Source organism: Nyctereutes procyonoides, unplaced genomic scaffold (genome assembly GCF_905146905.1).
Source record: "Nyctereutes procyonoides isolate TBG_1078 unplaced genomic scaffold, NYPRO_anot_genome, whole genome shotgun sequence".
NCBI lineage: Eukaryota > Metazoa > Chordata > Mammalia > Carnivora > Canidae > Nyctereutes > Nyctereutes procyonoides.
The window spans coordinates 82,518,714-82,544,370 of record NW_026575146.1 but is presented as its reverse complement, the minus strand read 5'-3'; the positions used below and the strand labels follow the sequence as shown (position 1 = coordinate 82,544,370).

Sequence of the window (25,657 nt, the reverse complement as noted above, 5' to 3'; positions counted from 1 at the left end):
GAGCAGGACAACTCACCCTGAGAGCCCCATAATCACAGGAGGAGGCAGCCAAGTTCGTGTGGGACAGAGTGCTGACCAGCAAAGCCTTAAGGGAAATGTAGTTCAAGGCCGGAAAAACGGCGTAGCTGTGACAGAAGGTAATCAAATACTAGCCTGGGCCTGGCCACGGTGACCGTGCGGGCCGCGTCGCGGAGACTTCTGGGAGTGCTTACTCGCCCTCGGAGTGCGCAGGCGCAGCGCGCCGAGTGGACATTTTGGTCTTTGTCCGCGGGTCAGTCCGGCCCCTGGGTCCACGTGGCGCGAAAGTAGGAGGTGGGATGTGGGCGTCTTGGGCCGTTCGGGTCGGGGAGGTTGAAGGGGAGGTTTCTGGATTTGTTGGGGCGCGGCGCGGGGGATGAGGAGTGGGTTTAAGAGCTTCTGGCCTACATGTGGGGTGGGGGTGGGGGTTTCTGAGGCGGGTTCGAGCGTGTGTGACCCTGAGTTTGTCCGTAAGTTTGACTGGATGTTGGGATTATTGAGTGAGAAACTGTGGGTGCAGGATTGTAAATGGCTGCATCTGAGAGGGAGATGTAGGAGACCAGCATTGAGGCGGTAATGTCTGTGCCGCACTTCCCTTGTCGAAAGTGCTGATAATAACGGTGCCATCTTCGTGTTTTTTATTTGAATACTCGGAGGAGGGGGGGAAAGGCTAAGAAATAATTTAAAAGTGAATTTTTATATAAAAACGTGTTTACTTTTAATTGGAGTAGAATGCAGATTACCGTGGTTTCTTTTTTTAAGCAAGCAAAGAATATTTCAAAGGCACTTTTTGTTGGCGGGGGAGCTTCACACGATCTCAAATCTCCTGCTCTTCAGGGTATTTTAATAGGGCTGCTGTTAAGTCCTAGATTAAATATCGACGTTGTACTTCGAGTAGCAGCGTCATATAGCACAGAAAGTCCAGGATTAGAGTCAAGGGTTTGAAGTTCTAGGTTAGGCACGGTTTTCCTCATTCTTTGAAGAAAATTTAGTTGTTGCAATGTTTATCTATTAGTCTGATTTAGATTCTAGGTGTCCAGACGCCTAAATGAATTGAGGTGTTCCCAGACTGAAGGGATTTTGTGAAGTAATAAAGACCATTAACTGCTGTTTGCAAAGATGCTTTTTCTAAGAAATCCTTAACAGTCATCCTTAACAGAGTTTTAAATAATAAGAGTTAAAGTAATTGGGTACTAATTTAATATCTACAAATCAACAGTCTTCAAATAGCCAGTTGGAAAACCTAATAGAAGAAAACTATTTACAATAGCAATAAAGAATTGAGAAATAATATGCAAAACTATTAGAAAAGAACTTTAAAAAGTGCTGAGAGGCATGACGAGATATTATTCAAATAGATACACCACGTTTTTCAATAGGAAGACGGCATAAAGAAGCATGTGCTGATTTAAGTAAAGTTATTAATTCAATTTGATACTAAATAAAAGGATCTACAGTTTTTTTGGGGAGCGGGGGAACTAGATAAGCTAATTCTGCAATTCATATGGAAAAATAAACTAGAATAGCCAGTAAAACTCTGAAGAAGAAAAAAGCAGTTGGGGTGTGGAGAGGTGGGAGCTCAGCGCTAATATATATATATATATATATATTTTTTTTTAATTTCAATTCCAGCGTAGTTAACATACAATGTTACATGTTTCAGGTGTACCATATAGTGATTTAGCAATTTATATATTATTCAGTGCTCATCAAGATAAGTGCTCTTAATCCCTTTCAGTTGTTTCACCCATCCCCCCACCCACCCACCTCCCCTCTGGTAACCATCTGTTTATTCGCTATAGTTAAGCATCTGTTTTTTGATTTGTCTCTTTTTTCCTTTGTTCGTTTGTTATTTTTCCTAAATTCCACACGTGTGAAATCATATGGTATTTTTCTTTCTCTGACTGACTTATTTCGCTTAGCATTATTCTCTCTCTCTCCATCCATCTACTGGTAATGTATTTTAAAATATAAATCCTCAGAAATTGAAATCATATTGGTGTTAGCACCAAGCAGGCTGGTGAAAGGAAATTTGGCAACATCTATAATTACAAATCTATTTTCTGTTTGGCATGGCTGTTTCCCATCTGGAAATTAATCCTACAAATGTACCTGCATTTGCATGAAATGATACAGATAAGAGGTTGCTCATTGCATCAGTGTTTGGCATAGGAAAAGATTAGCCATCACTAGGATAAAATTAGGTCCAGCTATGCAACAGAATAAGGAGGTATACAAAAGAATGAGGAAGCTTTTTGTATACTGACACTGAAATAACTCTAGAATGATTCTAGAATTGTTCTATGAAAAAAGCAAGATGCCAGAAATGTATGTTATGCTTCATTTGAAGTAAGAAGGGACAGAAATAAAAATGTATGTTTGTATTTGTTTCGCTTAGAAAACTCAAAAGATAGTCAAGAAACTATTAAAAGTGGCTATCTCTTTTGGTGTAATGGTACTGTATAGGTAGAGCAAAGGCAAATACTTTTTTTCCTTTTTTTTTTTTTTTGGTAAAGATTTTTATAATTTGAGAGGGGTGGGTTCGAATGGGGGGGGGTGTTCAGGGAGAAGCAAACTACCAACTAAGCAGAGTGTGCGTGCACATGGGGCTTGATCCCAGGACCCTGGGATCAGGACCTGAGCCAGAGGCAGGCAGATGCTTAATGGCCTGAGTCACCCAGGTGCCCTGGCAAATACTTTTTATATTGTTTTTCTAAGTATATGAATTTAGTATTTAAAAGTTAAGGTTTTTTTCTCATCTACAGAAAATAATAGTATCTGATTCATGAGGTGGTTGGGTTGTGCGGATGGAGTTCTGAGTACTAAAGGATAGTGTCTGCTATGTAATAAGAACTTGTTAAGTTTTGAATGGCAGTATTATTACTATCTGCAAAATAATAGTTCCTTAGAAACAGTACAGCCATTTGTACGGTTTCTGGTAGAAATTTTTCTTTCTTTCTTTCTTTCTCTTTCTTTCTTTCTTTCTTTCTTTCTTTCTCTCTCTCTCTCTCTCTCTCTCTTCTTTCTTTCTTTTTTTCTTTCTTTTCTTTCTTTTCTTTCTTTTCTTTCTTTTCTTTCTTTCGAGGCGCAGAGGGAGAAGGAGGCTACCCACAAGGAGCCCAATGGGGGATTTGATCCCTGATCCAAGATCATGCCCTGAGCCAAAGGCGAACGCTCAACTGCTGAGCCACCCAGGCGTCCCTTCTGGTAGAAATTTCGAAAGATTTGGATATATATAGATGTTCTTTTTTTTTTTTTTTACCATATTTAAACTTTTTTTTGTTTCCTTTTATAACTGGAATGAGGAAGTTCGATTTCTGTGTTCAAGTTACATTCATCTTTAGAAACCATCATTATCTTTTTTTTTTTTTAAAGGTTTTCAAAATTGGGCAGCCCCTGTGGTGCAGCGGTTTAGCGCCGCCTGCAGCCTGGAGTGTGATCTTGGAGGCCCCGGGATCGAGTCCCGGGTTGGGCTCCCTGCATGGAGCCTGCTTCTTCCCTCTGCCTGTGTTTCTGCCTCTCTCTCTGTGTGTGTCTCTATGAATAAATAAATAAAAATCTTAAAAAAAGATTTAAAGATGTTCAAAATTTATTCATGAGAGACACACACACACAGAGGCAGAGACATAGGCAGATGGAGAAGCAGGTTCCATGCTGGGAGCCTGGCGCAGGACTTGATCCCGGGACTCCAGGATCATGCCACGGGCCAAAGGCAGGCACTAAATCGCTGAGCCACCCCCCCCCTTTTTTTTTTTAGATTTATTTATTTATTTATTTATTTATTTATTTATTTATTTATTTATTTATTCATGAGAGCCACAGAGACTGAGGGAGAAGCAGGCCCCCTGTGGAGAGCCTAATGCAGGACTCTGTCCCAGGACCCCAGGATCACAACCTGAGCCAAAGGCAGACCTTCAACCACTGAGCCACCCTGGAGTCCCTGGAAACCCATTATTATCTTTTTCATGAGAATGTTCTTTGATTTCTGTGGTGGTTACTTTCTCATGGTTCTAATTCAGAACCTCTGATGATGTTTTTTAAGAATCCCAATTGTGACTTACTTTTGGCCAGAGTAAAGCAGAGATGATCTTCAAATGTGTAACATCAGAAGAGGTATATGATATGACTGATCCATCATTAGTGATTATATTTTTCCCTTTTTGACCAAAATGTAATCTGTATGGATTTACTTTGTATCATATGAATGAATATTCACTCCCCATTGGTTTAATGGATGGATTTTTTTTTTAAGATTTTATTTATTCATGAGAGAGAGGGGGGTGGGGCAGAGACACAGGCAGAGGGAGAAGCAGGCTCCATGCAGGGAGCCTGATGAGGACTCCATCCCGGGTCTCAAGGATCAGGCCCTGGGCTGAAGGTGGTGCTAAACTGCTGAGACCCCCCCCCCCCCGTTGTTCTGTTTCATATTTTTCTGACTTGTAAGCATCATTATAAAGTTGAGTTCTAGCAACTATAACTAGTTTCCTTTCTGATACTCCTATTACCACAATTTTAGCTGTGGACATTCCTCCAAACTGACTCCTGGTTCATTTTGACTTGTTGCCATTTAATTTGAAAACTTTCGGGGGATCCCTGGGTGGCGCAGCGGTTTGGCGCCTGCCTTTGGCCCAGGGCGCGGTCCTGGAGACCCGGGATCAAATCCCACGTCGGGCTCCCGGTGCATGGAGCCTGCTTCTCCCTCTGCCTGTGTCTCTGCCTCTCTCTCTCTCTCTCTCTGTGTGACTATCATAAATAAATAAAAAAAAAATAAAAAAAAGAAATGTTCATTTAAAAAAAAAAAAAAAAATTTGAAAACTTTCTTGCACTCCAGGCCCACCTTGTACCTTCCCTCTTGGAATTGGCCATTTCTCCCAAGGAGCTCTCATTCCTTTAATTGGAGAATGGTAGTAGAGCCCAAGATCTGGGTGCTGATGTTCTCATTGCTGCACGGGTAATATTGTTTCATGGCATCTTAGTGATAGAGCAAGAAAATCTATTTTTAAAAATCACTAGTTCATGTATTTTTTAAATTTATTTTTAGTTCATGTATTTTTAAATCAATTCAAATTTTATGATATTTTTACCTAAAAATTAGCTCCTAATTATATCTTATAGTAAAAATTAAGAAACATATTAACATGTGCTTATTTTCTTTATCTTTCAATATAAGGAAAATGGTTTCTAAATAACGTTACTGGTATTAGTAGTAACCATGTACATACTTTGTCACATGAAAAAATTTTTTGTAGCTATTTTGTCCCTAGGATGCATCCCACTAAAGATGTATAGTCAATTCACTGTCTTTGTCAGAGTCTTTTGAAATAAATCCATTCTTCTTTTTTTTTAAGATTTATTTATTTATTTATTTATTTATTTATTTATTTATGAGAGAGAGGCAGAGACACAGGCAGAGGGAGAAGCAGGCTCCATGCCAGGTTCCCGACGCAGGACTAAATCGCAGGACTCCAGGATTGCACCCTGGGCCAAAGGCAGGCGCTAAACCGCTGAGCCACCCAGGGATCCCAATAAATCCATTCTTTGAGGAACTTTGTTAATTCAAGTTAATGTATAGTTGGGTTCATTTGTTTCGTTTTTTTTCAAGTTCAGGACTGCCTTTTAAAAAGTGAATTTGATTATTTAAAAAGTTAACTAATGGGGGCACCTGGCTGGCTTCGTTGGTAGAGCATGTTGGTCTTGATCTCGGGGTTGAGTTCAGGCCCCTCATTGAGTGTAGAGATTGCTTTAAAAAAATTAAAAATCTTAAAAAAAAAACCACAGGGATCCCTGGGTGGCGCAGCGGTTTGGCGCCTGCCTTTGGCCCAGGGCGCGATCCTGGAGATCCGGGATCAAATCCCACATCGGGCTCCCGGTGCATGGAGCCTGCTTCTCCCTCTGCCTATGTCTCTGCGCCTCTCTCTCTCTCTCTCTCTCTCTCTCTCTCTCTCTCATAAAAAAAAAAAAAACCCACAAAGCTATAAATTAAAAATTACATCTCACAGAGATAACTCCTCTCATTCTGCTTCCCTCCCCATCACATTCATCTTTATCCCAGTGAAATATAGTTTCTTGTTTCTTGTTTGTTTCTTGTTTATCCTTCAAGTGGATTTTTTGTTTGTTGAGCCACTGGTTCCCTTCTACCCACACCCTTTTTTCATAAAAAGTAGTCTACTATATTCATCTAACTCCTCAATTTTTTCACTTAACCATATATCCTGGAGGTCTCCTTGTTGTTTTTTTTTCTTTTTAACTGCTGTATAAATAAAACATTGTGTTTACCATAGTTGATTCAGTTGGATATTTGAAATGTTTTCAGTCTTTCGCTATTACTAACAGCAATAATGAGTAATTTCTTACCTGTGTCATTTTGTACTCCTGTAGGACTATCTCTAAAGTAGATTGCTATAAGTGGAATTGCCCATATAGCTAGGTACTTAAACTCTACTAGCGGGATCCCTGGGTGGCGCAGCGGTTTGGCGCCTGCCTTTGGCCCAGGGCGGGATCCTGGAGACCCGGGATCGAATCCCACGTCGGGCTCCCGGTGCATGGAGCCTGCTTCTCCCTCTGCCTGTGTCTCTGCCTCTCTCTCTCTCTGTAAGTATCATAAATAAATAAAAATTAAAAAAAAAACTCTACTAGCAATGTACAAAAGCACCTTTTCTGCTAGAACCTTACCATTAGAGTGTAGTGTTAACTATATTTTGCCAAAGGCATAAATGAAAATTGGTATCTCAGTGTAGGCCTTATTTACATTTCTTCTGAGGGAAGTTAATTATCTTCCATATGTTTAAAGGCTTCATTTATTTATTAAGGAACTATCCATATCCTTTTCCTCGTTTTTCTTTGGGGCCCCATTTTCTTCTAGGACCTGTACATTAGAAAAGTTAGTCCTATGTGAAATGAGTTGCAATTTTTTCAAATTTATTTATGTATTTATTTTTAAAATATTTTATTTATTTATTCATGAGAGACACACACAGAGAGAGGGAGAGACACAGGCAAAGGGAGAAGCAGGCTCCATGCAGGGAGCCTGTCCTGGGACCCGATCCGGGGTCTCCAGGATCATGCCCTGGGCAGAAGGCGGCGCTAAATCGCTGAGCCCCCAGGCTGCCCTAAAATTCCATTTTGATCATATAATAAATTCTTACATGTATTTGATCTGTTTCTGGAATTTATAGTCTCATCCATCTTCTAGTCTGTATTTATGTACCAGTATTTATCTTTTTATTATTGAAGCTCTATAATTTTGATGTAGCTAGTCTCTTCTTATTGCTTATTCTTTTCAAAGTTTCCTAGCTATTCTTTTTTTTCTCTTTTTTCCCTTTTAAGATTTTATTTATTTGAGAAAGAGTGTGCTTATGTGTGCTCCTGGGGGAGAGGGGATCTCAAGCAGACTCCCTGCTGAGCCAAAATCAATCAGAGGCTCAAATGACTGAGCCACCCAGACCCCCCTTGTTTATTTCATTTTCTTTGTAACCTTTAGAATTAACTTGTCTAGTTCTAGGGAAGAATAGCTTATTTTTATTGGTATTGCATTAAATTTATAAAATAACTTAGAAAGGGACGTTAGATTTTTATGATGTTAAATATTGTCCATGTACATAAGTATTTTATATGTTCCAGTTTCCTTTTGAGTACTCTGGAGTCTTTTTTTTTTTTTTAAGATTTTATTTATTCATGAGAGAGACAGAGAGGGAGAGACAGACACAGGCAGAGGGAGAAGCAGGCTCCATACAGGGAGCCCGATGTGGGACTCGATCCCGGGACTCCGGAATCATGCTCTGGGCCAAAGGCAGATGCTCAACTGCTGAGCCACCCAGGTGCCCCATAATATTGCAGTCTTAAAAAAAAAAAATTAAGCACAAAATAAGATGTCCAGTAAGATGTCCATTCTTTTTTTTTCTTAAAAAAAATCTATTTTTTTTGTAATTTCAAATTTTTACTTAAATTAGTTACTATATAATGGAATACTAATTTCAGAAGTAGAATTTAGTGATTCATCACTTATATATATAGCACTCCATGCTCATTACAATGCATGCCCTCCTTAATACCCATCAGTCATTTAACCCATCCCCCCACCTGGCTTCCCTCCAGCAACCCTCAGTTTGTTCTCTGTAGTTGAGTCTGTTTTGATCCTTGTGTTCTTTTATGGCTTTGCTTGCTTCTTAAAGTTGTAAAAATTATAAAAATTCATTTTGTTTTTGTTTAATTGCTTTGTGGCAGTATTTTTCTTTTGTCTTTTTTTAAAGATTTATTTATGATAGACATAGAGAGAGAGAGAGAGAGAGAGAGAGGTAGAGACACAGGAGGAGGGAGAAGCAGGCTCCATGCCGGGAGCCCGACGTGGGACTTGATCTCGGGACTGCAGGATCGCGCCCTGGGCCAAAGGCAGGTGTTAAACCGCTGAGCCACCCAGGGATCCCCGTGTGGCAGTATTTTTCATATGTGTTTACTCAGCTGTTGAAAAATCAGGCTGTTCACTTTCACTTTTTTTTTTTTTTAAAGATTTTATTTATTAGAGACAGAGAGAGGCAGAGACACAGGCAGGGGAGAAGCAGGCTCCATGTAGGGAGCCCGTCGTGGAACTCGAGCCTGGGTCTCCATGATCACACCCTGGGCTGAAGGCGGCGCTAAACCTCTAAGCCACCAGGGCTGTCCTACTGGTTTTTTTTTTTTTTTTTTTTTTTTTAGTATTTTTGTATGGACACAGACAAATTATTTTGTTTATTCATGTTTGTATGAGAGATTTTCTGAGACCATTACCAGGAAAAAGGAAGCATCATAGTATCCTGTGCTTCAGAGCTCATGTGCCTCTTCTAGCGGTTTAAAGCAATGGAGTTCCTCACCTCCTCTGGCTTACTGACCCTAGCCTGTTTGAAGCCAACTTCTATCTCTATCTCCCTGTTTCCCATAATTCTTTATAGTACTTGCCTTCCAGGATGATACATTTACTTTCAGAAGTTGCTAAATCTGGGGACCCCTTATTCCTAAGTACTTTTGAAGCCTACTCCTGCTTTCCCTGCAGTCCTTTTCTGTTTAATCTAGGTCTTGCTTTTATTAGTTCCCTCAGGGTGAGGCTTGCTCATTTAGTAAAGAAATATTAGCTGCAGATTTCTGAGCTTTTTAAGTTCTTGGAATCCCTCAAAGCATTCCCAGTTTTTCCTAGGCTTTTTACAACTCACTGTTTAGGCTTCTTCTTTGGGTCTGCTTTTGGTACATGGAATTTGGGAGGAGTTTTTGTTTTTGGGGTTTTTTGGGGTGGAGCGGGGGAGAGTTTTTCTGTTTTTTTTTTTTTTTTTTTTTGTGGGATTCAATCCCAGGACCCCAGGATCACGCCCTGAGCCACTCAACCACTCAGCCACTGAGCCACCCAGGCATCCCTGGTGGAGTTTTTTGGTTCCTAGTTTTGTTGTTCATTATTAGACTCAGTTGCAACAGTTCTCAAGTTCTTCCTTGAAGAAGTTCTTACTTGAACTTGTAACTCAAGTTCTTACTGTCATTCTGAGAATAAACATTTGCTAATAATTTCTGAGATCTGTTATTTTGAAGATTCCTTAGCATTTTGTAGTCTTCCTTGCTGTACCTACCATACTGTTTTGGTTCCTGTACCATATCTGCTATTTTGGGTATTTGGGGCTACACTTAATATAATTTAGAGTGAACATATTCTCTACTGGTTTTGCAAAAGATAACAATGTGGATTGGCTGCCCACCACCCCCATTATTCTTGATATTTTCTATAGTGTGCATAAGTACTTGAAAGATTCAAAACTAAGCAGCCACCATGCTTCTTTGAAACCTTTCCTTGCCTGTTGCCTGTTTGCCTTGCCTGTTGGGTGTTCCTAGAATTCTGCCCTTGACTCTCTTTTTCATGTCCTGTGTATATTCTCTAAGCAGTCATAGCCACATTCCACCTATGTCTTCAGCAGCACTGATATTCTCACAGCTGATAAATTCCCATTTCCTTCCTTGGCCTATTCTGAGCTCCTTATATGTATGTGCAGTTGCCTAATGGGTATACCTGTCTGCATGTTGCTTGCAAACCTGACACTCTGGGGCGCCTGGGTGGCTCAGTCTGTTAAGCATCTGCCTTCCGCTCAGGTCATGATTGGAGTCCTGGGATTGAGTACTAATTGGGCTGCCTGCTCAGTGGGGAGTCTGCTTCTCCCTCTGCCTCTACCCCTGCTTGTGCTTTCTCTCTCTTTTTTTTTTTTTTAATTTTTAAACTTCTTTATTCATGAGAGACACAGACTGAGAGAGCGGCAGAGAAACAGGCAGAGGGAGAAGCAGGCTTCTCTCTGGGAGCCCAACGCAAGACTCAATCCTGGATCCCGGGATGACGACCTGAGCCGAAGGCAGGCGCCCAACTACTGAGCCACCCAGGCAGGCGTCCCTCTCTTTCTCAAATTAATAAAATCTTTTTTAAAAAATCATTTTGAAACCTGATACTCCAGAATATCAAACTTGATATCCTTTTCCCTGCAGATTTTCTTCAGCCAACTCACCCTCTCCTATTTCTTCTCTGTACATTACTGTCTAAATTATGTTCTAAGGCTTCCATTTCTGCCACACCCCAGTGCAAAAATTGGTGACCAAGCTTTTTCAACATGCATAGTAGATAGTGTATCTGTGTATAAGTAGTAACTAAGTTTTTAGTATTTTACTTTTTTTAATAGGATTTCAACTTTATAGAAAAGTTGGATTAGTTCAGAAAGTCCTATATGTCTTTTACCCAAATTTACCATTTACAGTTTGTTTTTTTGCTTTATTTTTCCTTCTCTGTCCAAATATTGGTGTGTATAATTTTTTTGAACCATTTGAGACTAAGTTGCATACATGCTTCCTTTATAAGTATTTCAGCGTGAATTTTCTAAGAACAAGAACATTGTTTTTCATAACCATAGTACAGTAACCAAAATTAGAAAGTTTTTAACATCAACACCTTGCTATTATATAATACAAAGCCCATACTCAGGGGTACCCAGGTGGCTCAGGTTGTGCTTAGAGTCCTGGGACTGAGTCCTGCGTCAGGCTCCTCACAAAAGCCTGCTCCTCCCTCTGCCTCTGTCTCTGCCTCTCTGTGTCTCTTACCAATAAATAAATAAAATCTTAAAAGTCCATATTCAAGTTTTGTCAGTTGTCCCAATAATGTCCTTGCAAATGTTTTTCAATAAATGAATGAACATATATGGGACATTTAATACAGTTTTAATCAGATTATAATACAAAGTAAATACTAGGATTCCAGGAAAAGCTTTTGTAGCTTAATTCCTGAATACTGTAAGAACAATTTCCTACACATTGTATCCTGGCAACCTAGTTCTGATTGGCATCTACTGCTGTTGTCATAGTTGAATTAAATTCATCTAGGAATAAGGGCCATGGTTAAATCCACTTAGGAACCTATATAGGAATGTGTGGTGCAGAACAGTAGCATCTAGTTATGTAAAGTATGAACAGCTTTCCTATGTAAGTAAAATTCTGAGAAACACTTTTTTTTTACCCCATTTCTGAATGTGTGGAAATTTAAATGGTTTGATGAGTATGGCTTTGAAATTCAGGATTCAGATAGTCTTAGTCCTTTTGCTTATTAGAATTGTGTGTGCTTTAATCTCTAAGGCAAAAGGTCATTACTTCGTTCTTTTTCACAGGGCCACTTCCTTGCGCATCTCTGGAAACTGCACCTTCCTCATCATTCAGAAGGCCTGGAGGCCCCAGGGCTCAGCCTGAGGTCTAGGATGGTACTTTGGCCTCCAGCATTAATATTCTAGTGCTGTGTCATTTCCCCTAAAACAGGTTGTAAACTGACCAAACTCTATCTGATCCTCTGTTGGAATAAGAAGACACTCTGGATGGTAGAGAACAAAGTGGAAAGGAAATTTGTTCAGGTAAGTGAATGCCAAGCCAGGTTAACAGTTGTTCAAACGGCACTGACACCTATGAAATACTCAAAGATGAGGCTCTGGTCTGAGTTACTTGGTATGAATTCTTTAGATACCCAAATTATATTGACAGTCATTTTTTTTCTGCTTCATTACTCTATTATTTAATCAAATTCTAGAGGGCCAGATGCCCCTCTTACCTCTGTTGTGGATGTCATCCAGATCAGTGTATGTCACATCACACTTTATTTATACTGCCTCTGTGTGATTATTTTGTCTTTCATTGATACCCTCAATCTTATACCTCCCAGTGTGTATAGACTTCTTCCCTTATGCATTTTCTTTTATAGGTGTATAAGTCTTTATATATTGTCTCATGTTTAGGTTGCTTTTTATTACTTGCCACCTTCTTTCAGTCTTTCAGTGGTTAATGCCTCTGAGTTAGGTTTTATGTCTGTAATTATGCTTCTTGTTGCCTTCTTATCCACCTTCTCCCCCATTACACATCAGCAAAATCCTGCCTCCCTTCCTTCTACCCCCATATACCTCTTTCAGAATTTGTCACCTCAGAAATCAGTTCTTTCCCTTTCTGCTGTATGTGTGTGTGTGTGCATATAAATGTTATGAGTCTGTATTTGGTTTTTACGTAATAACATGTAAAATTTTTAAAAATAGCGTAAAATTTTTGAACTTGAAGGTGTATAGTGAAGAAGTCTATTACCTCTGACTTTATGTCCTATAGATTTTTTCAAAGATGCAGTCACTTTTGAGTTTCACATGTATCCTTCTTGAGGTAATCTGTGAATAAGCTAGCATATATATCTGTGCTATAAATATGAATATGTATGTAAGCCTTCAGTTTTCATATAAAGGGCTATATGTATTCTGTGTCCATAGTTGTTTTTATTTCCTTTTCTAGGAGAGACTATCAACACATTATTTATTTAGTCTGTCTACTATTTATGGACATTTAGGTTGTTTCTAGACATATACTTTTATTTATTTTTTTTTAAAGATTTATTTATTTATTCATGATAAACAGAGAGAGAGGCAGAGACACAGGCAGAGTGAGAAGCAGGCTCTATGCCGGGAGCCCGACGTGGGACTCAATCCTGGGACTCTAGGATCGCGCCCTGGGCCAAAGGCAGGCGCCAAACTGCTGAGCCACCCAGGGATCCCTAGACATACTTTTAAACACACAAGTGTTTACAAGTGTATATATACTTATATTGTTCGCAGAGTCATGTAGATATAACTAATGATTCTAAATGGAAATGCTAACTCAAAGTTACATTTATTTATAGACTTGACAGAAATAAGCCTGTTCTCAAAAGTAGTAAACCAATTTACATTTCTATCAATATGGTATATTCATATACCATACTGTTGAATGATAGTATTAGACACCATTTCAGTTACTAAGGAAATGTCAGTAATCAAACCTTTCAAAAATTTCTCCCTCCTGAGGTAAGACACACTGTGGTAGTTCTCTGGAGAAAAATTAAAGTAAGGAAAACCAGCATAGAGAAGGCCAGTTGGCAGTTACAATTTTAAATCAGTTGGTCAGGGAAAGGTCTCACTAAGAGGATGACTTTTGAAAAAAAGATCTGAAGAATGTGCAAGTGAAGCATGTAATATTTGATGGAAGAGCCTTCAGCCAGAAGGAACAAAAAGTGTTAAAAGCCCTGAAGCTGGAGCTTGCTGTTTTAGAAATATTGATCAGGGGAGAGTAGACTGGCTCAGAATGAGCAAAACGGAGTTAAGAATAGGTTTGGTTAGTTAACAGGCCAAATCATAGACTTTGTCCTTTACTCTGAGTGATTTGGGAGACCATTAAGGGTTTTGAGCAGAGAGAGGAGTGATAAGATCAGAATTAGATTTTGACTGCTGTATAGAATATAAGGTATAGGGTGGGGGAGGTAAGGCCAAGAGATTAATCAGCGGCTATTGCAGTAATCTAGGTAAGAAAATGATAGTAGTTGAGCTAGTGACAAGTCAGATTCTTCAAGATATTTTAAAGAAATAGCTGACAGTATTAGCTGATAGATTGTGTTGTTTATTTTTATTATTTTTTTTTAGGTTGTGTTGTTTTTTAAGAGGAAGAGGAATAACACCGATAACTCCAAGGTTTTAACTAGAAGGGAATGAGTTAACATTTCCTGATATAGGAAGACTTCAGGAATTTTGGGAGATAGATCCAAGAGGTTTATTTTATTTTGGACTTGTTGATTGTGACATGTCTGTTGATCATCTAAGTGCATATTCATATAGGCAATTAGGCATACCAGTCAGGAATTTAGGGAGGTAGAAAGTTGTGACCTTCTGTTCTGTACTACTAATCTACTTTATTCACTGATGGGATCTCTGTATTTCCTTGCTCGGTCCCACTTTTCCTACCATTTAGGGATGCTGGTGTTTCCACCAAGTCTTCTTTATCCATCCTACATTCCTGGATTCTGCTCCGTCCCACTTTTCCTACCATTTAGGGATGCTGGTGTTTCCACCAAGTCTTCTTTATCCATCCTACATTCCTGGATTCTGTTGTTAAAAACAAGGAGGTAATGATTTGACGCCTGAGGGCAGTGCCTTATGTTTTCAGAGAGCATTGTGCCTGAGATCACTCTTCCTAAAACAGCAGTGGCAACTGCCTGCTAACATCCTTTTCTCCTGCAACATTAGAATTATAGCTACTTCTTACTCTTCTCAACAATGCAGTTTTTCCCTTTTTTTCCCGTTTTATCCTTCACAGATGTGAAAAGCGGGCAGAGATGTTCTTATTTTACTATTTTAGCAGAAAGGATCTATTTATGTTATGTGATTCATCCGGTAGGAATTCTCTTCCATTTCTGCTTGGTTGGTGCCTTGATGACCTGAGGCGTTGCTTTTGACCTGAGGCATTGCTTTATCTTTCTAAGTGTTTTCTTATCTTTTGCTTTCATTTTTTCCCCCTTTTTCCTCTTACTGGATGGAGGTGGCTCCTAGAACGCTGCATTCTACCTTTCCTCCTTTTCTTTATAAATTAAATCCCAGAGAAGACTTTTTCTTTTTGAAGATTGTATTTATATTTATTTATTTGAGAGAGAAAGCGCCCACCTCTGTGCTAATGGGGAGGAGCAGAGGGGGAGGGAGAGCAAAAAAGAATCTGAAGCAGACTCCACGCTCAGTGCCACAGCTGGGGCTCGCTCAATCCTACAACCCATGAGATCACAACTGGAACTGAAACCCAGAGCCAGATGCTTAACTGACCCACCCAGGTATCCCAACACTTAATTATCTGAAGTTAGAAGTAACTCTGTAGTATCAATTTTTTTTTAAGTTTTTTTAAATTTATTTATTTATTTATTTATTCATTCATTCATTCATTTATTTATTTATTTATTTATTTATTTATTTATTTATTTATTTATTTATTTATTTATTTATTTATTTATTTATTTTATGATAGTCACACACACAGAGAAAGAGAGAGAGAGAGGCAGAGACACAGGGAGAGGGAGAAGCAGGCTCCATGCACCGGGAGCCCGACGTGGGATTCGATCCTGGGTCTCCAGGATTGCGTCCTGGGCCAAAGGCAGACGCTAAACTGCTGCGCCACCCAGGGATCCCTATAGTATCAATTTTTATTTTTCCAGCCTTTCTATCTTGCCCACCATAATTTTACCTATTTACAGGATATAACTGTTAGACTTGTTTCATCTTCTTTTGTCAGTGAAGTTAATACTATAATACCCAAATTGGGGATTTCAGATCATTATTTTCAGGTCTAGAGAGATTACCTAAAATCAATTTCATACTATGTCTAGACCATTTCTCATGATCCTTGAGATATGGTAGCCAAGCCTTTAAAAAGATATACTTTAATCTTTTTTTTTTTTTTTTCAAAAATTATATTTATTCATGAGAGACAGAGAGAGAGAGGCAGGCTCCGTGCAGGAAGCCCGAAATGGGACTTGATCCCTGGTCTCCAGGATCATGCCCTGGGCTGAAGGTGGAGCTAAACTACCCCTTTATACTTTAATCTTATCAAGATAGGACATATTAATTAACCATTAATGTAAATATGAACATACTTTCTTCTCTGTAAAATTCTTTGAATCTTGGCTTTTGATTACAAAATGTTCTATCTGTTCAGGTCTTATTTATCATTTAAATATGTTCCTCTTTTATTGATCTCCCCTTTGACCATCCTATTTTATATATTCATGGAAATTCAAAAGTCCTGCGTAAATCCTGTCTTACATGTATTTACATTTTGGTATCTGGAGTCTATATTACAATCTGTTGAAAGGAAGGCCCATGTTTTTTCTGTCTCTAGTTTTGAGATACTTGTTAAATAATCTATGAATTACTGTGGGAGGATTGTTACTGATCAGTTCTTCTTCAGTTTTTTATCCATGAACATTTTCAAATATTAAAAACTGAGAGACGAATACAGTATTCTCCCATATACCCACTGTATAGATTTTTTTTTTTAAGATTTTATTTATTTATTTGTGAGAGACACACAGAGAGGCAGAGGGAGAAGCAGGCTTGCTGCAGGGAGCCTGATGTGTGGGACTTGATCCCAGAACTCCGGGATCACACCCTAAGCCAAAGGTAGACACTCAACTGCTGAGCCACCCAAGTGTCCCATCCACTGTATAAATTCAGTAATTATTTTGCCATGTCTGTTTTATATGTGTGTGCCTCTATCCCTGTGTATGTTGCTAAAACATCATGACACTTAACCTCTAAAAAATTAAGTATGCATTTTCTAGAAATAATGGCATGACTCTACATAATCACAATATCATTACTCTTAGATGGATTAGCCATAATATTCTAATATGTAATAATTAGTCCATATTTAGATTTCCTCTATCTCCAAAATACTTTTTATATTAAAAAAAGTTTTTTTCCTTTTTCTTTTCTTTTTTTTTTAATTTTTATTTTTATTTATGATAGTCACACACACAGAGAGAGAGAGAGAGAGAGAGAGAGAGAGAGAGGCAGAGACCTAGGCAGAGGGAGAAGCAGGCTCCATGCACCAGGAGCCCGACGTGGGATTTGATCCCGGATCTCCAGGATCGCGCCCTGGGCCAAAGGCAGGTGCTAAACCGCTGCGCCACCCAGGGATCCCCCTTTTTCTTTTCTTTTTTAAGTAGGCTCCATACCTAATATGGAGTATAGCTTCATCTTTAAAATCTCATTCTTTTTTTCCTCCGATGATATTGCCCCTAGCATTTAAAAATTTTCTACTGTCAGCCCCTCAAAGCGTAGAGCAATTAATGGAATCTAGCATCTCAGGTTATACTTAGGATGTTAAGACTTAGCTATATACAAATTTGGTTTAAAAGATACTTAGTATGAATCACTTACTTTAGGAAAAGTGAATCTAATTGTAATTAGAAGTTCAGTGAAAGATGTTTGTAAGTAAGAGACAAGACTGGAAAAATCTTTTTAGGAGCATGTTTTTGGACCTGCTCTCAGGAGTTTCTGTAGATTTTAAGATGGTTACAAAATAGGAGGGATCAAGCTAAGCCAAAGAAGAGCATGAGGAACATAATGTGCATGATTGTTATTCATTGATTGCATAATTAATATGCTTGGCAGGCTCTTCCTCCAGATATCTGTAAGCATCACTTTCTTTAATATCTTGAATCTTGCTCAGCGGCCACTCTATCTAAAATTAAAACTCTCCCCTTCTCTGATCTTTTTTTTTTTTTTTTCTTTTCTGTAGCAGTTTCAGCTTTTTAACAAACCATCTCTTTATCTGTCCACTAGAATCTTGATGAGGGGGGACAGTGAATTTTATCAGTTTTGGTCAATACTGTTAATCCCTAGAGCTTAGAAGTGTGCCAGATACATAGTAAGGAAAGAAAAAGATATTTGTTAAATGAGTAATGAGAAATGTTTTGAGTAGCAGTTCTCAAACTTACACTTTTGCTTTTTTTTTTTTTGATGACAGCTTTATTGAGATAGAATTCACATAACATAAAATCCATCCTTTTAGAGTGTACAATTCAGCGATTTTTAGTATATTCACAAGTTGCACGACTATTACCACTAACTCCAGCACACTTTCATCCCCATAAAAGGAAACCTGGTACCTTACATTCTTAAAAGTCACCTTTACATTAGCAGTCACCTTTACATTCTTAAAAGTTGAGGACCATCTGGATTTTAAAAGTTCTCATAACAAGAAAAAGATCTGCATGTATGGTGACGAATATTAACTAGACTTACTGTAATCATTTTGCAGTATGTACAAATATCAAATCATTATGTTGTATATCTGAACTTAATATACTGTATAAGGTTATGTCAATTATACTTCAATTTTAAAAGTTAAAAAAGGGATGCCCAGGTGGCTCAGCGGTTGAGCACCTGCCTACAGCCTAGGGTGTGATACTGGAGTCCTGGAATCAAGTCCCACATCAGGCTCCCTGTGTGGAGCCTGCTTCTCTCTCTGCCTTGTCTCTGCCTCTCTCTCTGTCTCTCATGAATAAATAAATAAAATCTTTAAAAGAAAAAAACAAGTTTAAAAAAATTAGCTAATGGTCACGGTGCCTGGATGGCTGTTGGTTGAGCATCTGCCTTTGGCTCAGGTCATGGTCCCAGGGTCCTAGGTTTGAGTTAAGCAGGGGAGTCTGTCCCTGCTCATGTGTTCTCTCATTCACTCTCCCTTAAATATATAAATAAAATCTTAAAAAAAAATAGTTAATTTTTTTAGACACAAAAAAAATTTGTTATGTTGGCTTTCTTTACCACAATAGAATGTATAAACAAACTTGAGGACCTTTTGGTTTATGTGGACTTTAGTGATATTTAGAAGTAAAATTGAGAAACTTTTTAAAGTGTATTTATTTAAAAAATAATAATCTCATTTTTTTAAATAATCTCATTATTTGTAAATCTAAATTATATTTCTTGGGATGCTTGGGTGGGTTAATGGTTGAGTGCCTGCTTTTGGCTCGGGTTGTGATCCCGGGGTCCTGGGATCGAGTCCTGCATTAGGCTCCCCACAGGGAGCCTGTTTCTCCTCTGCCCATGTCTCTGCCTCTCTCTGTGTCTCTCATGAATGAGTAAATAAATAAAATCTTTATATGTGTGCATATATATGTCAGGGTATTTTATGGCCTATTTTTTCTTTTGAAATGTTACGGTGATACGTCTAAGGATGCATCTTTTATTCATTGTGCAAAGCACTAAATGTGCCCTTTAAGTCTAGAGATGCATGGCTTATAAGAGAAGAAGCCTTTTTTTGTTTTTCTTTGAATTATTCCTTTAATCAGTTTTCTCCTTTTGTTTTTCTGGAACTTACTTCACTCAGCTAATACAGTATCTTGGTTTATGCTCTGAATTTGTTCTTTAAAAAACTGTATTGAGGTATAATTGACCTACAACATTATATTAGTTTTAAATGTATATTTTTTTCCTTTTTTTAAATTTAAATTTAAGTTAACATATAGTATATTATCAGTTTCAGGGATAGAATATAGTGATTCATCAGTTGCAAATAACACCCAGTGCTGATTACATCAAATGCCCTCCTTAGGGATCCCTGGGTGGTGCAGCGGTTTAGCGCCTGCCTTTGGCCCAGGGCGCGATCCTGGAGACCCGGGATCGAATCCCACGTCGGGCTCTCGGTGCATGGAGCCTGCTTCTCCCTCTGCCTGTGTGTCTGCCTCTCTCTCTCTGTGTGTGTGACTATCATAAATAAATAAAAAATTAAAAAAAAAATGCCCTCCTTAATGCCCATCACCTAAATTACCCCATCCCTCCACCAACTACAACATAATTGAAGTTTGTATATATTATGAAATGATCACAGTAACTCTAGTTAGCATCTGTCAAGACACATAGTTCCAGAACTTTTTTTTTCTTAGGATGAGAACATTTAAGAACTACTTTCTTAGCAACTTTTGAATATATAATACAGTATTATTAACTGTAGCTGTACATTATATCCCCATAGCTTATTTTATAACTGGATATTGTACCTTTGACCCTTTAACCCATTTTGCCCACACCTCCCTGCCATTTATGGCAGCTCATCAGTTTGTTCGCTATGAGCTTGGTTTGTTGTTTAAGATTCCACATATAAAAAAAAAAAAAAAAGATTCCACATATAAGTGAGAGCATACATGATTTGTCTTTCTCTGACTTTTCACTTAACTGTAATGCCCTCAAATTCTATCCATGTTGTCACAAATGATAAGATTTCATTCTTTTTTTTAATGGGTGAATAATAACTCCATTGTATGTATGTACCATATCTACTCATTCATCCAGTGATGGATATTTAGAGTGTTTACATATCTTAGCTGTTGTAAATAATCCTGCAGTGAACATGTTGGCACATAGATCTTTTTGACTTAGTATTTTCATTTTCTTTGGATATATACCCAGAAGTGAAATTGATGTATCATGTGGTTCTATTTTTAATTTTTTGAGTAACTGGCCTTGAATTTGTCATTTTATTTCTTAAGATTGGATTTGTTTGAGAGAGAACAAGCAAGAGAGCAGGGGCAGAGGGAGAGGGAAAGGGAGAAGCAGACTCCTGGCTGAGCAGGGAGCTTAATGCAGGGCTCATAGGATCCTGACCTGAACCAAAGGTGAATGCTTAATGGACTGAGCCACATTGGCATTTCTAAGACTTTATTTTTAAGTAATGTCTATACCCAGCATGGGGCTTGAACTCACAACCTCAAGATTAAGAGTCTACTTAGGCAGCTAAGTACCTTTGAATATGTTTTCTTAAAGCTTCTTTCAGGAAATACTTGTCATTTGTGCTAATATTTCACTGGCCAAACAGGGTAGCTGGCCATCCCTGAGTTTGCTTGGTCCAAGTACTATAATCCTTCTGCAGTAAGATGATTCTGTTACTATTGAATGACAATACAGTCTACCTTCCCAGTCCCCATCTTAATTTCAAGGGGACTTTTTGTTTCTTGCTTATAGAGAACCCTGCTACTGTTGCACTGATAAAATATCTTCTCTTTGGTTTTAGGTTTTGTTGCTGTGTACTGTTCCTTACCTTTATTCCTCAGACTTTTTTTTTTCTCCTTTTGATGTTGATCTGTCTTATTAGAGGTCCGTCAAATGTGTGTGAAATATTGGCTGCAGTCATACTTAAAACTGATCCACTAAAAGGTGATCATAAGCTCTTTCATGCCTTGGATGCTTTTAGTCCTCTGGTAGATTTCAGTGAATCAAAAGTAAAATGCCATGGGGTAGGGCACCTGGGTGGTGCCATTGGTTGTGTGTGTGACTCTTGGTTTTGGCTAGGTCATAATCTTAGAGTAGTGAGATCGAGCCCCATGTCAGGCACTGTGCTCAGCAGAGTCTGCTTGAGATTCCCTCTCCCATCTCCATTGGCCCCTCCCACTCATTCTCTCTCAGATATTTTAAAAAATGCCATGAGATGCCTGGCTGGCTCAGGCAGTGGACTTTTGACCTTGGGAATGTGAGTTCCAGCCCCACGTTGGGTGTAGAGATTATTTAAAAATAAAATCTTAGGGAAAAAAAAGAAAAAAATGCCTTATGGACCCAGAGTCTCCCTGCAGAATGATTACACTGCTTTACTCACAAACTCTGGTGTGGCCAGGTCCTTGTTTTGGCAAAAAAAAAAAAAAAAAAAAAAAAAAGACTATAGGTGACAGATACCATCTTGGAGGAGTATCCTACTGAGGGTTTTCATGGGCCTTTCAGGTTCTCCAGAGAAGGAGCCATTCATACCCTGCTCACAGGTATATATACCTAATTGCCAACAGTTTTTGGTATGAGCTACAGAATATCTTGGAGGTTTCAGCATAGTATGTATAGATTTAATTCCATTGGTTTCAGTGTAGCACCTTGTCATCTGAGCCTGGTGCTTCTCTGATTAAATTTCTGCAAAGAATAATTTACATTTCGTACAAAGGGGTGGTCTTACTGGGAGAGGTAGTGCTCCAGCTGCATTTTATATAATTTTTTTTTTCAGCTACCATCCTTTATTCCTTTTCGTGAGGTACCTGATTCCTCCATTTCCTTAGTCTTTCTGATATTTTGTGGCATAAATTGGTTTATTTGGCATTGGCATCTTCTGTAGTATCTTTACATAAACTTTATCAGCTCTGCTGTGTTGAAAATCTTTTGTGTGCTCATGTCATTGGAAAATTTTTAATGTTTGTGTGTATTCATGTCTCTAGTCATGTCCTGTTTTCTTGTGAGCTTGTACCATTTTCCTTTTGTTTGTCTTCTTAATGGAATTTTGGGAGGAAGCAGTCGTTAATTCCTTTCCTTTTCTTAGGCATCCAGGGAGACTTTATCAATTTTATGTCTTTTTATCCTACTTGTCAATTCCTCATTGTTACATTCAATTTCCTGAACTAAGAAATGGGAAAGGTTATTTTTCAAGAGTAATCCTTAAGTTTGTGTGCCCATGAACTTTACTTTTCTATGCATGTATCCCCCACAAGAGTTTCCTTTTCAAAAGTTGTGTGGTGACATTGCTGATGAGGATTTTCTCATACTGTGAGACGGGCTTCCAAAGTACATCCCAAAAGCACAATCCAAAATTTTATAGGAAAATTAATAAATAATGTAACATAAAGCTAACATTATTGAGTGCTTACCATTTGTCAGCCACAGTACTAAGCACTTTATATATTAACTCCTTTAAATGATGATTCTTTGTACTCCCATTTTAGAAGAAGCCTGAGAAGATGATGAGCAGATAAGAGAGGCAACAAGACTTGAGAATCAAGTTGCATCCATCTCCAGTAAAGAACAGACTGAGAAAAAAAAACAAACAGTGAATATAAGAAAATTGGAAAAATACTTCCTCTGATCTCAGACATTATATATTTAAGGGCAACACCTCTTTCAGCTTACCTAGAGTTTGAAACACAATTTAGCTTATAGCGATGAAGGAAGTCGTGTAGGAAAGAACCATCAATTTAATTTAGTTTAGAAACCCTGCCACAGCTTATTCTTTATGGTAATAACCCCTTTAATTGTAAATTAGCGTGGAAATGCCTTCAGTTAAAACAGTTTGAACCCCATCTGAAAACAGAGCATTCATACTGGAGAGAAACCCTATGAATTTACTGAATGTGGGAAAATTTTCACTCATATGTCACATACCTCATTAAATGTAGAAGTCAAGCTGGAGAGAAACCCTGTTCTTCTGAGGAATACTGAGGAGCCTTTAGCTAGATGACAAATCTCATTAAGCAGAAGAAAATTTTTACTGGAGAGAAACCAGTGAATATAACAAAATCTCATTGAGCATTAGAGAATTTATACTTGGAGAGAAAGCTTGTAATATACTGCATATGATAAAAGTTTCCTCTTGAATTTTATCCCTTATTTTACACCTGGAAGGTCATACACAGAGAGCCCTTCAAATGTAAGAAATGTGGAAATACTTTCAGCCAAAAGTAAATTCTCATTCATCAAAAAATTCATAGTGGAGAGAAACCTTGTGAATGTGGGAAAGCTTCCATTCAGATGTCACACCTCAGTCAGCAGAGAATTTGTAGTGGGGAAAACCCCTTTGCTTGTAAGGTATGTGGGAAAGTCTTCAGCCACAAATCAAATCTCACCGAGCATGAGCATTTCCATAATAGAGAGAAACCTTTCGAATGTAATGAATGTGGAAAAGCCTTCAGCCAAAAGCAGTATGTCATTAAACATCAGAACACCCATACTGGAGAGAAGCTTTTTGAATGTAATGAATGTGGAAAATCCTTCAGCCAGAAGGAAAACCTCCTTACCCATCAGAAAATTCACACTGGAGAGAAACCTTTTGAGTGTAAGGATTGTGGGAAAGCTTTCATTCAGAAGTCAAATCTCATCAGACACCAGAGAACTCACACGGGAGAGAAGCCTTTTGTGTGTAAGGAGTGTGGAAAAACCTTCAGTGGCAAATCTAACCTTACTGAGCATGAGAAAATTCATATTGGAGAGAAACCCTTTAAATGTAATGAATGTGGAACAGCTTTTGGCCAGAAGAAGTACCTCATAAAACATCAAAACATTCACACTGGAGAGAAACCCTATGAATGTAATGAATGTGGAAAAGCCTTCTCTCAACGAACATCACTTATTGTACATGTGAGAATTCATTCAGGTGATAAACCCTATGAATGCAATGTATGTGGAAAAGCCTTCTCTCAAAGTTCATCTCTTACTGTACACGTGAGAAGCCATACAGGTGAGAAACCCTATGGTTGTAATGAATGTGGGAAAGCTTTCTCTCAATTCTCAACCCTTGCTCTGCATTTGAGAATACATACAGGTAAGAAGCCTTATCAATGTAGTGAATGTGGGAAAGCTTTTAGCCAGAAGTCACACCACATTAGACATCAGAAAATTCATACTCATTAAAAACCCTGTAAATATCTTAAAAATTGGAAAGCGTTCATCAGGAATTTAAGCCTCATAGTGCATCAGAAATAATCATACTGAAGGAAAATATCACAAATGAGGAAAACAAAAGCAAAAAACTTAACTGGACACCAGGGAATTTATACTGAAGAGAAAAGACATTTGTATGGTAATAATCCTACACCTAACAAAAAAGCTGATGGTGCAGGTAATGCTGAAACTTTAGATGCATTTCCACTAAAACTGGGAATGTGAAACATGCTTCTTGTTGCTGTCTGCATAGACCTGGAGATTTTCACCAATGTAATAATAAGTTGTAAGTATTGGAAAAGAAGAGACTTATATTGATTTAGCAGAACAAGAGATTCTGGAAACACCTATGCATTTATTAGAATTTAGAATATGATAGAAATGGCAATAGGAAGTGAGAAGATAATGGGACTATGTAAACAATGATTTGGAGGTAATTTGTTCTCCAAGGAAAAAACAGACCATGAACTATATACACCGAGGGAAGATCCAGGAGAATAAAAATAGGAATTATGAAAAAGCTATATACTGAAATGGTTATGACGTTGGAAGTAGGGAAACATTCCTGATAAGTTCAAGAATACCTAGCAATTCTGAGTTTGTATGCTTAGGAAATATATACCAGTCTATTTACTGTGGCATGATTTGTAGTAGCCATAAGTTGGAAACAACTTAAATGCCCATTGGGAACAAAATGGAGAATACTTATGATGAAATACTGTATATCTGTAAAATTTAACAAATGATATCTACATGTATTACAGAGAATGATCTCAAAAATCTTGTTGAAGGAAAAATGAAATGCAGAATAACACATATTACAATGACACTTGTAAATTTTAATTAAAACTTTTCTCACAAAATTCAGTACTATGTATTGGTAATGGATACATATATGTATGTATGTTTTTAAAATGTTTTTGAAATGGATTGGAAGGAACAGACCAAACTCTTGATAGTGGTTGCTTGTGAAGAGTGGAGAAGGGAAGGGGATGAGTGTGGGAGGGATGGGATGGTTTCTGTTTAAAGGGGACTTCAATTTTATATATAAACATCCATTTCTCTTAAAAACTAAAAAGACTGCAAGTAAATATATCAAAATACTGGATAATTCTGGATTGTGGTATATGGATATCTTGTCTTATTTTTTGTACTTTTCTGTATTTTTAAATTTTCTCAAAATTAATAAGAATGGGGGTGAGGATGGGAACACTGTACCTATAGAAATCATGTTCTAATGGATTCATTCCCAATCAAGTACTAAACTTTTTATAGAAAATATTTCTAAAATTTTATCAATGATGAGTGGATGGACTTGCTCTCTATGTAATATGAAATTATCTATTTTATTAAAATTAAAAATGACAGCATAA

The 25,657-nt window shown here is 38.0% G+C and overlaps 2 protein-coding genes across 7 annotated transcripts in view; one reads left to right on the top strand and one right to left on the bottom strand.

The window, feature by feature from the left end:
• ZNF565 (zinc finger protein 565) overlaps positions 1–84 on the bottom strand; it is a 37,614-nt gene extending 37,530 nt beyond the window's left edge. The window contains exon 1 of one of the 2 annotated variants that reach the window (XM_055310711.1): positions 17–84. The gene's annotated coding sequence lies outside the window, so the exon portion shown is untranslated. The remainder of the gene's footprint in view (positions 1–16) is intronic. The other variant, XM_055310712.1, reaches the window with a different exon arrangement.
• Positions 1–25,657, top strand: ZNF146 (zinc finger protein 146). 5 transcript variants are annotated; one of them, XM_055310735.1, is made up of 3 exons: positions 1–137; positions 11,670–11,906; positions 22,574–25,657. In XM_055310735.1, the coding sequence occupies exon 3, from the start codon at positions 23,376–23,378 to the stop codon at positions 24,252–24,254; it is 879 nt and encodes a 292-aa protein (XP_055166710.1). In that variant the 5' UTR covers positions 1–137; positions 11,670–11,906; positions 22,574–23,375; the 3' UTR covers positions 24,255–25,657. The 5 variants fall into 5 exon arrangements, with proteins under 5 accessions (XP_055166710.1, XP_055166713.1, XP_055166709.1 ...); XM_055310738.1 differs by having other exon boundaries at positions 10–137; positions 11,815–11,906; XM_055310734.1 differs by lacking the exon at positions 1–137 and adding an exon at positions 216–312.

Bases quoted from the DNA above. Each gene is read 5' to 3' on its own strand.
- ZNF146 (XM_055310735.1), top strand. From the start codon at position 23,376: ATGTCACACCTCAGTCAGCAGAGAATTTGTAGTGGGGAAAACCCCTTT.